This window comes from Rhipicephalus microplus, chromosome X, assembly GCF_043290135.1.
Source record: "Rhipicephalus microplus isolate Deutch F79 chromosome X, USDA_Rmic, whole genome shotgun sequence".
Taxonomy (NCBI): domain Eukaryota; kingdom Metazoa; phylum Arthropoda; class Arachnida; order Ixodida; family Ixodidae; genus Rhipicephalus; species Rhipicephalus microplus.
The window spans coordinates 285,698,858-285,711,617 of record NC_134710.1 but is presented as its reverse complement, the minus strand read 5'-3'; the positions used below and the strand labels follow the sequence as shown (position 1 = coordinate 285,711,617).

Sequence of the window (12,760 nt, the reverse complement as noted above, 5' to 3'; positions counted from 1 at the left end):
GATCCCGTGACCTCCGGGTCAGCAGCCAAACACCTTAGCCACTAGACCACCGGGATGGGGTATGAGGACGCATAGGTGGATTAATTTCGATGGCAATTACATGGACTTATTGTGTGGTGTACAGCGGAGAAGTGCTCACCTAGAGCATTTGACACAGTTTGCTGTTTGCTGAACTCATTCCTTGCTGTTAAAGGGCTGTTTTCAAGCTGCCAGTACTCTTAGACGTACAACTTGCCACGAACGGGGTGACGTGTACAACACCTGGGAACTTGTCTGTTTGCAGAAGGTTTTTTACAAGCATGAGGGCCTAAATATCTTGAATGGGTAGGCGGCACACGTTGCATCTCGAAACTTCTCTTGTCCCTCTGACGTGCACCCTTGAACCCCTGCTCCCACTCCCTCCTTCCTCCCTAGTCAGACGGACAGCCTTAACCATGGTTACGCTAATGACGGTCATGGATAACCACGGCTGCAGCTAGCTACATGGAAGACGTACACGCAAATAGTCCCTTAACAATTTTTATACCAAACCGAGCTATTTTATTATATTTGGGTTTTACGTCCCAAAACTACGATATGATTATGAGGGACTAGAGGGCTCCGGTAGTTTCGATCCCCCGGTGTTCCTTAACAAGCTTTGGCATAGCACAGTACCCGGGCCTCTACCATTTCGCCTCCATCGAAATGGGACTGCCACGACCAGGATCGCACCCGGGACCTTTGGTGCAGCACCCAAGATCCCTAGCATCTGATCCACTGAGACAGACCATGAATTACGCACAGTCACTGCCTACCCCGGTGTTTCGCAGGCTGTTGAAAAATGGCAGATTCTGCCGAAAATTCTTGGTAACGTGTTTTAACTTTCCATGGCTTCCGAATTAACAAGGTTCATAGCACCACGTCATGCAAGTGCTTGTTTATATCACATTAACATGCATGCGCCTTGCTCTCACAAACGAGCCAACACGGCGTGAATATGTCGTTCTGACTTTTGTACTGTTTGGGGCCAGCAATGCTGAAAGATTGAGGCCAAAATACCGCCATGTCTGCCTAGAACGCGCAGCACAGTCACAACACAAGCTGGCGGAGCAGCTTTTAAGAGCCTTTTTTCAAACTAGTTTGGTAACTGCTACAAGCACACTTGCAGCGTACCCACTACGCCATTTATCATCATACATTTTGTTGAGTCGGGAGGTATTCACTATTCCCTCCTTAGTCATTCTTCGGAGAAGCGTCGTACCCTCTACGGACTTGCAAGAAATTTTGTGCAATTTTTTATACTACATATGGCTGACGACAATCAAGTATTATACCTGAAGCCTTTGCAATGGGTCGAAGTATTTGACGACCTACTCGTTACGAAATTTGAATTGTGTAAGGCGTACCTGTTCCTGTGCAGTTCCAAAACGATTTATCAGAGACTTTACCGGGCTTCCTTTCCCCACATCAAGCCTGCATAAGATCAGTTTGCAACGAAGTTCAATGCACTGGCGCGGCTCTGTGCTATTATACTAGGCTCGCACGCAGAGGACCTGGGTTCGAGTTGCATTGTGTCCTTGGTTTGTCTTATTTACTTGGTTTATTCTTAGTTTGCGTAATAGTGGTTACGGACATCGGCGGATGCAGACGACTACCGCACACGCCACCCTTGTGATCTCAGAACAGCTTTCGCTGTAAACAACTAAGCCCCTCAGTGTCGACATGTTATTGAAAGCTTAAAGGCCGATTCCGACGAGTTTTTGACCAAGACAAGTTAATGGTGTTTCTATGTTCCGAGATACTCTTGTCACAAGTCCAGTGGCTGAAATGTTCAGGAAATTTAAAAATTGTTTTTTATAAAGCGAACGGTGCCAAACCGAAACCCAACCGGGCACCCTGTCTGCGTATGACGTACTATTAGGTAAGAGTCAGAGCCCGTATGTTGGTCCGGCCGGCGCGTAGTATGAAAACTGAGAAAACCAGACCAGTGAAGCGCCGGCCAAACAACACAGAGGAAGGAAGAAAGCTTTCCTGTTCTATACCCGCGCCAAACACTGCCGCCATTGCCTTGTGGCCAGTCCAATGAACGCTGTAGCGGCCGAAGTAGTGATGCCACCGGCTTCGCCACTTCGGTTGACATGCCAAACAAGACGTCGCACAGACAGTGTTGCCAATAATTCTGGCAGGCGAGGTGATCTCTTCGCGGGAATTTTTCAAATTCACTTGCGAAAAATCAACGCATCCCTCAAGTCTGTAATTTGGCTCAAATTACGGAAATGTGCAAAGCAACGTATCCAGCGAACTTATTGGAGATCCATTGACCTCACAAAATCACCGGAGTTGGTCTTTAAGGGCAGAAAACAATTAATGTATAATCATTGAACACGTATCTGTATTTTGAAAGTTATTTTGTTAGTATTGACCACGAAATTTCTGTGCGAACGCTGCTCACATGATCACCACAAGATCATGTGAACTGAGAAAACGTCGCTTGCTGAACTGAGATAACTCAGCTCGTGTGGCAACGGCGAATCGCGTACGCGTTAACTTCGATTGAACATGTAATCCACGCATAATCGCATGTAAAGCTATCCTATGACAGGGGTAATACGCTGTAACCTCCTTCTAGCAGGCTGCAAACCACCGCCAGTCATCAGGGCTAGCATTATACGTAGGTGCATATGTCGTGAAAACATTTCGTAATCGTCCACGGCTACAAAAAGTAAGTCAACACTGCCGCATCTTGTCGAACGAAATCTAAAAAGCCCAAAGTAGTACAGAGAACTCAAAATAAAATATAAAAAGTGTAAATCTGGCTCAGGGAGCATATAAACCAGCCTTTAAAAGTTGTCAGCAAGAACTCTTAAATCCGTCCAACCTATCCTGCCGAAACTAGAAACCTTCACAATAACTCTCCTGATGAGTCCTATGCCCATTAATGGAAATCATTCACCTGAAAATATATATACTCTTTTAGCTATATCAATGCCCTTTTCTTGCTCTTTCGAAGATCTATCTGACAACTATGGCTTTTTGTAGTCCTATAGCATATTCGAATCTTGACCAGCAGAACCTTCATTTGACGCCAAAAGTACGTACTATAAGCGCCAAACGAAACCCGTACAGCGGCAAGCCTTCGCAATGGTATTGTGCGTGCCTTGCACTTATCACCACGGAAAGACACGTATGTGCCGCTGCCGAACAGGATGCACGCACCTGTCAACGATGATGACTGGACGGCCCACTCTACACTTCGCGAAAGCTTGCCACTTTTCGGCTTTCATTTTACTCTGAAAGTATGTATGTGTGTATGTATGTATGTATGTATGTGTGTATGTATGTATGTATGTATATATGTATGTATGTATGTATGTATGTATGTATGTATGTATGTATGTATGTATGTATGTATGTATGTATGTATGTATGTATGTATGTATGTATGTATGTATGTATGTATGTATGTAGGTGGGTGGGTGGGTGGATAGGGAGGAGGGTGTTTTCTTCCTCTCAAACGTATACAAAGGGGACAAAAAGTACCTAGCTCTTTCTCGCTCTTTCTCATTTTCTCTTTGCTATCTGACATACACATACGAACCAATATTGATTGCGAATTTGGCGTGGCTAAATCGTGTTCTCCATTCCTTGTCCTCCAGGAATTATGGCCGACAAAGCTCATTAGCGACGTATTACTGCTAATATTGATGAGCCTGCAGAGTGGGTACGATAAGCTGAAACATGGATCACCCACAGGTGTTAGTTGGGGAAGACGGAAGCGCTCCCTTCCTCGCTCACCACACCAGTGAAGCGGTGGTGGCGGCACAGTCGCGGGCGGGAACTCCCGCGCGTGCCTCTCTCTTTTTCTCCACCTGGTTTGAAAGCCTGAAGAAGCGCGGGATGGTGGAGGCGCGAGTCACGTGGTAGAGGGCTCTCCCGATTTCTCCCTCTCGCGGCCAGACTCTCGACAAACACGGGCGCGCTTATGGAACAGTCATCGCAGATTCTCCCCAATGCGCCGGCGGCAGTGGCCCGACGCGCGAGCCAACGTCCCGTACGGGAGGAGAGCCCACGGAGCAATGCGTAGCGCGCGCGTTTCGCACTTCGCATCGCCGCAGCGAGTGATGACACTAGGTGGACAGTAAACACAAAAACAAAAATACCCTGCTGGACGTTTCCGAAATGGAAGTCTTCCAGTATTACGAGCTGTCGAGTCTTAATGACAGCGTGACAGATGGCGCCGACAACACGAGCCTGCTACAAGTGAGCATCATCGTCGCAGCTAACGTGAGCGGCGACGCGGACGCACTTGCCGCCAACGACTCAGACGCTCTCAGCAGAGCCAGCAGCAGCGCAAGCAGTAGCAGTAGCCTGTACGAGGTTCCAGTGGACATCGTCGTGCTGCTGTCATTCTGCTACGGACTGGTCTCTTTCGTCGCCATACTGGGAAACGTGCTCGTCTTGTGGATCGTGGCGTCGTCGCGGCGCATGCAAACCATCACTAACCTGTTCATCGCCAATCTGGCCGTTGCCGACGTCATCATCGGCGTCTTCTCGATCCCGTTCCAGTTTCAGGCCGCACTGTTGCAGCGCTGGGCGCTTCCGTACTTCATGTGCGCCTTCTGCCCCTACGTCCAGGTGGTCTCGGTGAACGTGTCCGTGTTCACCCTCACGGCCATCGCGGTCGAGCGTTACCGGGCCATCACGTCGCCGCTCAAGGCGCGCTTCTGCTCCAAGGCTACGGCCAAGCTGCTCGTGCTCATCATCTGGCTCTCGTCGCTGGTCGTGGCGAGCCCCAACGCACTCGCCCTGCGCGTCGTTCTCGTCGTCGACAAGCTCAGCGGCCTGCGCGAGCGGCCTTTTTGCGTGAACGCAGGTATGCGGCCACTCACATGGAAGGCCTATAACCACGCGCTGGTCTGCGTTCAGTACTTCCTACCCCTGGGCGTCATCTGCTACACGTATGGAAGGATCTGGAAGAAGCTCCGTCAGTCCAAGGCGCCCGGTAACATGGAGACCGTGCGCGACGCCAACATCGTGCGCAATAAAAACAAGGTGGGTTCTTGCACTTTGCCAACTTAAAGACAAAATAAAAAAAAGAACACAGAAAACTTCTTTTATAATCCGGAAATTGTTTACCAAAATGCTATATAATGTAGAGTTCAGCCATGCGGGGCGTCGGGAGCCCGGAGAGTGTGTCATAGGCTGGAGAGAGCCATCTGGGTCGGAGGGGCACTTTCTCCGTGGCGCCTTGGTGCTGGAAAACTGACCTCTCTCACACACAACCCAGCCGGCAAGCACTTCCGGCACCCCCCTAATATTTTGACGGCTGCTTTCACCTTACGGGGATGGTGCATGAAATTCAGATATATATAATACATGAGCAGCGAGTTTGCCCTGCAGGCGCATCGTTTGTTTCCCAAACGGTTCGCACGCATTGCGACTCAATCACATCAAAGAGCACCGTTCCTGATTAAGCACAAGAATAATGCATCTCATGGAATTTGTTACGGAGACATAAAGCATAAGTGAGGGCATTGAGCGAAATAAATCAGCGCGGTCTTAAAGTAATAACTGGTGACTTCCCTTCGGCCACCAAAGACAAATCATAACTACGCTTCATGATAAAACAAGCGCTAAACATTCCACACACTCAGAGAGGTCACCGACGAGCGCTAAGTGTGTGTAATTTTTAGCACTTGTTTCATCATGAACATTTACCAACACGCCCAACTGGTAGTCATAACTACAACTACGCTTGCTACTTAGTTTCGAACAGCGCTTTCGGTAGTACATGGACGACAGCCTGCTTGGTCATTTTGATTTGCCCTGGCTTTTAGAACTTTTTTGTAAAGTTTATCTGTATTCTGCTGCTTGCTTTACCGCCCGGTAATCGGACCTTGAGTAAAATTAATCCAGAACGTGTCAAATAATGCAGTAATCAATACAGGAGCAACTAATGTATCAATACATTCGTACTGCTGGCTGACAAGACGATCCAGTTCATAACTCGATTTTCAGGTGCTTATACCAGTAATAGAAACATCGAACGTTTAATTAACAAGGATGTTTATAACAATACAGTTTTTATTTAGTTACTTTTCTTACCACATGGCATTCTAACTTTCTAATTTTACCCTTTCGTAGGCGCTTCTGTTCACCCGTTATCAAGTGTCATTTCAATGAGTGCGGCGAGTTGGGCGGGTTGGTCGTGTCAGATATCGAAGTCATGTGTCATTTCAATTCCCATGTTAATTTACCTATATAAAAAAGGTGTTTTGTGGTTTTCATAGCGCTGAAATACAGTTGGCGGACACGAACAACTCTTAACTTTTCAAGGTTACGGTAGTGTAGTGGTGTAATACATATCTTTTAAAAGTGCATTAGATTCCAGGGCCAGCTCAATGAACGTAGATTGCTTGCCAAAAAAAAAAGCATGCGGTGGTAGGGCTTGGCCTGACTGTCCCAGCCCGGGAGCGGCCCACTGCGTTTTGAGTCGTGCACATCCGAGGACTTCAAATAAAGTTCCGCATTCAGTCATTCAAAGAAGCTTTTGTAAAAATCATTTTTATCTCATACCTGCGTGACGTTGTGTCGACCATCTGGCATTTTGTGAAACAAAAGAAAGATATGATTGTTTAGTTCATTTATATCTATTTGCCTTAAAGTTTGTAATGCTTGTAAAAATATCTGCCTTCTGCGTTCTTTTCTTTTTCTCGCGCGGTTATGGAATACCAACTCTCCCGGCGTTCCGTCCTCTTGAAATTATTTCTCGAGTTTACGTTAAGTTTAATGACCTTGAATTTAACTTTCTGAAAGCCGACATTACCGAAAGCTTGAAAGTGATACTTCTTTATAAAGAAATCTTTTTTGAAGAAACATATCGCACGTTTAAATTTTCAAGATGTTTTCTGACTATGCGGAAGCGCAGCATGTTAGTATTCGTTGAAGTTCGGTGTAGCCTCTTCACGGAAACAGTTTCTCGCAAGCGCATCAGTAACCACGGTATAATGTTTTCTTTAAAACAGAAATATATTCGCAGAACCTTGAAACCCTGCAAAGACTGCGAAAAAAAATAAAAACGCAGTTTTACAGCGTTCGAAATTGACGCTTAGGTTTGTCCTCCATAAGGTGTTCGTACTCAATATTTCTTCATTAAATATAGGATTCAAGAAGGATTCAAGCTTGTGGAACCTCGATTGATTTTGGCTCTTTCGAACACTTATATATATAGTGCGCACAATGACACAAGCAAGCACGCTTGACTCGTTGCTCCTTTCCTTCTCCTTTATCGACAATTTCCTTTGTTTTCTACCAGCATGGTTATGCAAACCACCACTCGCGTAATTCACTTTCTTCGTCTTTTATCTGTATCATTAAAGTACACTTCCAACCAGCTTAAGTTGTTATATTAAGTAATCCACCTAGCTAAACAGTGTACACATTTTACCGGTAAAACACATATTTCATTACTGTGTTATCGTTTTGCCTAAGACAATTTAGTCCATAGTTATATTTCGTTCATTTTGTAAACATTTCTCTGCTGCATGATAATAGCGGAATGAGATATCTGAGTTGGGCTAGTTGGTGCGTCTCACCTGCAGACATAACGAATGAGCGCAAAAAACAACGCATAAGGTAGAGACGAGACAGGACCGAGAGCACATGTGCTCCGTCCTGTCTGTCGTCTCTACCTTGCCCGTTGTTCTTGCACAAATTATTTGGGTATAATTATGGCAATCAATGACGTCCGCAACTGTAATTATTATGAACGGCCACGCTAATTGTGGAAAGTATTTTTCTTCGTACTTATACTGTAGTAGAGCTACAGAACGAATTATTGGTTGATATTGCATCGAACACAATTTATATGTAGTAAAACCCACAGAGCTTCCTAATATACACTAGAAGGAACTCTGGCGCTAGTGTCTACGGGAGCAGCAACGCACGGCGCTTCAGCGAGCATGGGAATAATGGGTAGTACACACATTTGTCCAATTTTTGTACTTCTGGCCTGCTTCTGGCTCCATGTGTGTTCGTGTGGCTAATAGGGCTGTTTTTTAACGAAAAATCGATTAGCAATTGTTCAGCGTTTGCGCTTCACAACCTTATTTTTTAGTCTTATCATTTTGAATCGTGTCACAAAGTCCAAAAGGAATCGTTATTTCCTTCAAAACAAAACCGTAACCGGAAATAAACGAAGCCGCTAGTACTACTCGCCACCAGCAATACGAAGACTAGGCAAATGTGTGTACTACCCATCATTCCCATGGTCGGTGAACGATCACAGCGCCAGAGTACCCTCTAGTTTTTTTATTGATATGATATATAAGGAGATGTTGGCGCACCATTATGGCGCCGGCTACTCCTTAGCCGTTGATTGAAACTTGAACACGTATTTTGAAGCAAAACATACAAAGCAGTGCATGGAAAATAGAAAACTCGGGCAGATATATGCAAAGACACACTTATACGCACATATAACAATGGTAAGTAAATGTTCGAAAGTCAATGTAAGAAGTCTCTGGAAATATCTCTCGTTATTATTCGGTCCACCAGCACAAAACAGCAAAGCACACGTTTGGTCCTTATAAAGGTGCATTCACTTGTATGTGCATAATAGTTGACACGTCATTCATTTCACAACACACACGTGATGGGTGTCACATGATACTGTATATAATAAGTACATGTGTTACAAATGAAGGTTTGTTCTTTGTTAATACTTGTCAGCAATCCCGCTGTCTTGTAAAAAACGTGTTAATGCTTTTAAAGCGTGGGACTGTAAAACTCCAGTTGGCCACGGGCCCAGAAGTTTTTTCATGCTAAATGGTCTGTGGTCCAATGCGAACAGTTCGCACTTAAGACGGTGTCTCGGCGTGTCATGATGTGGACAGTTTATGAGAAGGTGACAGACGTCTTCATCTATAAATCCACATTCGCATTCGGGAGTTTCAGCTCTGCCGATTCTGTGCAAAAAATGTTTTGTGTATGCGGTGCCTAGCCTCAATCGGTGAATTAGAGTTTCCATTCTTCATCTAATGCCAGCGTAATTTTGAATTCAATACATGGATCAATGTGATATAAATCGCAGCTCTTTGTACTTTGGTCAAACCAAGCAGTTTTGCTCATTCTGAAAGTTGTATTCTTTATAATACTGCGCAATTCATTTTTCGAAATTGGTAAAGAAACAGTAACGTCTTTACGATGTGCTTGTCGTGCTGCTCCATCGGCAGCTGTGTTTCCAGGAATGTTGCAGTGGCCAGGTATCCACTGGAATTTGATCTCATGTTGCGCCTTCTTTGCTTTGGTGAGCTCCTTCAGCGTTTCGTATGTCATACTATCACTTATTACTGCCCTGTTTGTACTGGAGAGTGATCTTAATGCGGCCTGTGAGTCACTAAAAATTACCCATTTTCTAGCGTCTGCTACCGAGTTTATAAACTTTAGAGCATACAGAATAGCGAAGAGCTCAGATGTAGTAGATGACGTCATGCGACATAATTTAAACGATTCCTGAATATTGAGCTGTGGTATGATAAATGCCGATGTTGAAGACGTTGTAGTACTTGAGCCATCTGTGTAAATATGTATGTACCCTGGATACCGCATGTGTATCTGATAAAGCGCTAGTTGTTGAGCAGCTTGGATGAACATGTCTCTCTTTCTGATAATGCCATCCACTGAGAATTCAATGCTTGGTATTACAAGCAGCCATGGATGATAGTCCATTTCAGAGCTCCAAAATTCATTTCTGGGTAATATATGTACATTACTCTGTACGTCGTTATGAGCATTGCTTTTGTCTCTTAGTAAAATCTCCTGTGCCAATGGGTGGTCCCTGTGTTGCGTCTGTAAGCGAAAAAAATGGCGGCATGTTTCAATTGTTCTCATGACTGGAAAGGGTGGTTGTCGAGACTCTGCTATGACAAGGCTGCTGGAAGTCGCTCGTGGAACACCTATGCAGACGCGCAGTCCCCTAGCTAATAGTCTTTGAAGTCGCTCCTCTGAAGTGCGGGAAAGGCCGTGTAACACTGCTGCAGAATACGCAACTTTTTGTCGTATTAAAGCATTGTGAACAGCGAGCATGGATGATACAGATCCACCCCATGATGTCCCAGCAATTCTGCGAAGTATATTTACTAGCGTATTCACCTCGTTTTCGAGTTTCTTTATGTGAGGTGCCCATGATAGCTGCCTATCCAGTATTACTCCGAGAAACCGATGCTGTGTCACAATCATTAGTGGTTCTTCTTCTAAATTGAGATTGAAGTTCTTTAACTTCTTACGGGTGAAGGGCAATACAGCTGTCTTTGCGTGCGATAGAATCAATCCTTTTTCTTTTAAAAAGCTCTTGATAATATTTATTCCGTCCTGCAATGCAATCTGAATTAACCGTATGTCCGTGCCAGATGGCCAAATGCACACATTATGTGCGTATAAGGAGAATTTCAACCTGGAAGGCAGTCTTTTAGCTAAATCAGTCATAACACAGTTGAAAATAAAACGGCTGAGTACGCTTCCTTGTGGCACTCCCTGTCTGACGTCGTGTTCTGCACTTTTTCGTTCGCTCGTCTGAATGAATATTTTACGACCTGATAAAAATTTGGATACCCACCGCAAAGACCTGCCGGACAGTCCATGTTCCAACATACTCAGCAGAACATGAGTGTGACTGACTGTGTCAAATGCCCTTTTGATATCCAAGAACACTGCGACCGTCAAACTACAACAGGCGCGTTCATGCTCCACATACGTTACTAAGTCCAGTATTGCATCCATTGTGCATCTCTGTTTCCTAAAACCTGTCAAGTAGTTGGAGAATACACCAGTGCTGTTGCACCACCATTGAACTCGCGCATCAATCATTTTTTCCATTACCTTACATAAACAGCTTGTCAGACTGATTGGACGGAAGGATTCAAGGTTCAAGGGCGTCTTAGCCGGTTTGAAGATCGGAATGATGCGAACAGACTTCCAAGACTCGGGTACAATTTCTTGCGTCCATAGATTATTGTAAATATCTAAGAGAATAGTTGTTCCTGTGGACCCAAGATTCTTTAGCATATTGTACGTAATGCCGTCCGGTCCAGGGGCTGATTTTTGACGACATGATGCTATAGCACAATGCAGCTCCCTTAACGTAAATAGAGGGTCTAGTTGAGGATGCTGGGCCCAAAAGCTAGCATTAATTTTCTGGTTGGCTAACGTGACAGAATTATCAAATAATGCAGATTGTGATGCGGCGGGCCTACTGATAAGTTGACAAAAGTCATCTGCTACCACAGCTTCCGGTTTGTCCAAGGCTACAGCAAGAGCACGAAATGGGAAGCTCTGTGAAACAGGGCCACTAAGTGCTCGAATTACAAGCCAAATTCTTGGAACAGGTGTGTGGGGAGAGAGCGTGCCACAGAAATCACGACAGCGTCGTTTACCTAAATTTTCTAGCCGTCTGCGCATTACACTGTGGATTTTCTGTGCATTTTTGTATGCTTCTAAACTTCCGCAGCGTCGATATGCCCTTTCTGAACGTCGTCTGATGGCTCTTAGATGTTCATACTCTCCATCGACTGCAGCATATTCTTTTGGAATCGGGACTTTCTTTGTACATTTATTCGCATTATCTTGCAGAAATTCAGTAAAGCTTTCAACTGTCGTGAGGTCACTATTTTGCTTTGTTAGGTGGTGCCGAAAAGCTTTCCAGTTCGTCAGTTTGCTGTAGCGTCTGGTGTCGTCTTTTCGCAAGTAGGGGTGATTTATTAGAATGGGAAAATGGTCACTCCCACGTGTTTCTACATCCGTTGTCCATACCACACCATTCACTAGATCTTGGGAACACAAGGTTACATCGATGCAACTAGAGTAATTATGCCCTCGGAGAAAAGTTGGGGAGCCGTCATTTAAAATTGTCAAATTGCATTTGTCTGCGGCACACTCAACAATGTTCCCACGTGCATCACATCGATCACTACCCCAGATTATGTTGTGCGCATTAAAGTCTCCGCATATAAACGTATATGAATTAGAAATGTTGCAGATATTTGTTAGCTCTTCCACCGAAATGCGGCTTGAAGGTTGTAGGTAAAAATTGATCACTGTAACGCACTGCTCACCAAAGGATACTTTGCAAGCGACGAATTCCCGGAAGTCCGAATCACTTGAGTGAACTTGATGAGAAGGTAGGTCCTTTCTGACACACAAATGTACTATGACTTATATATCACGTAGTTGGAGAGGCGGAAATAATCATTCATTCCTGCCTCTTGGATGCAAAGTATTGGAAAATTATACTGCAGAAGGAGTTTACGGAAGTAAGCACACTTCTTTCGAAGACTATTGGCATTCCACTGGTATATGGAGACATCTTTGTAGCGCTTATTCATATGTTACTTGTCGCAGGTTTGACCCGGACTGTTGACACAATAGTGCTTCCAGAGGCAGCAGGGCTTTTACTTCTGGCAGGTTGTTTGCTTCCGGTAGAGCAGACAGGATTGCCTTAAGTGCTGCGAAAAGCATTGGCAGAATCAACTGCATGACTGGTGCAGAGGCACGGTCTCCATTGAATGGTTGATTTTCTGGGGCCTGTTGAGAATGACGTGACGTTTCGATGTTGTAGTTGGGGCGAACACTGGCACTGTCGGTTTTGCTACTTTCAGGCAGAGGTCCCGTGGGCGTTCGCAGCTTTGACGCGTATGTTGGGTTACTTGAAGGTACTTCTCGTGAGTGGTCTCTCAAGTGTGCTCTTGGCGGTTCTCTTGGCGTGCTTGTCGACTGTTGTTGTGGT

At 45.0% G+C, this 12,760-nt stretch overlaps 1 protein-coding gene across 1 annotated transcript in view; it reads left to right on the top strand.

Moving 5' to 3' along the window:
* Positions 1–3,990: 3,990 nt before the first annotated feature.
* The window catches only part of LOC119162388 (tachykinin-like peptides receptor 99D), a 116,883-nt gene continuing 108,113 nt past the window's right edge, over positions 3,991–12,760 (top strand). Inside the window, exon 1 of the mRNA XM_037414786.2 lies at positions 3,991–5,031. Within this exon, the coding sequence (XP_037270683.1) occupies positions 4,159–5,031 (873 nt within the window). The 5' untranslated portion in view covers positions 3,991–4,158. The remainder of the gene's footprint in view (positions 5,032–12,760) is intronic.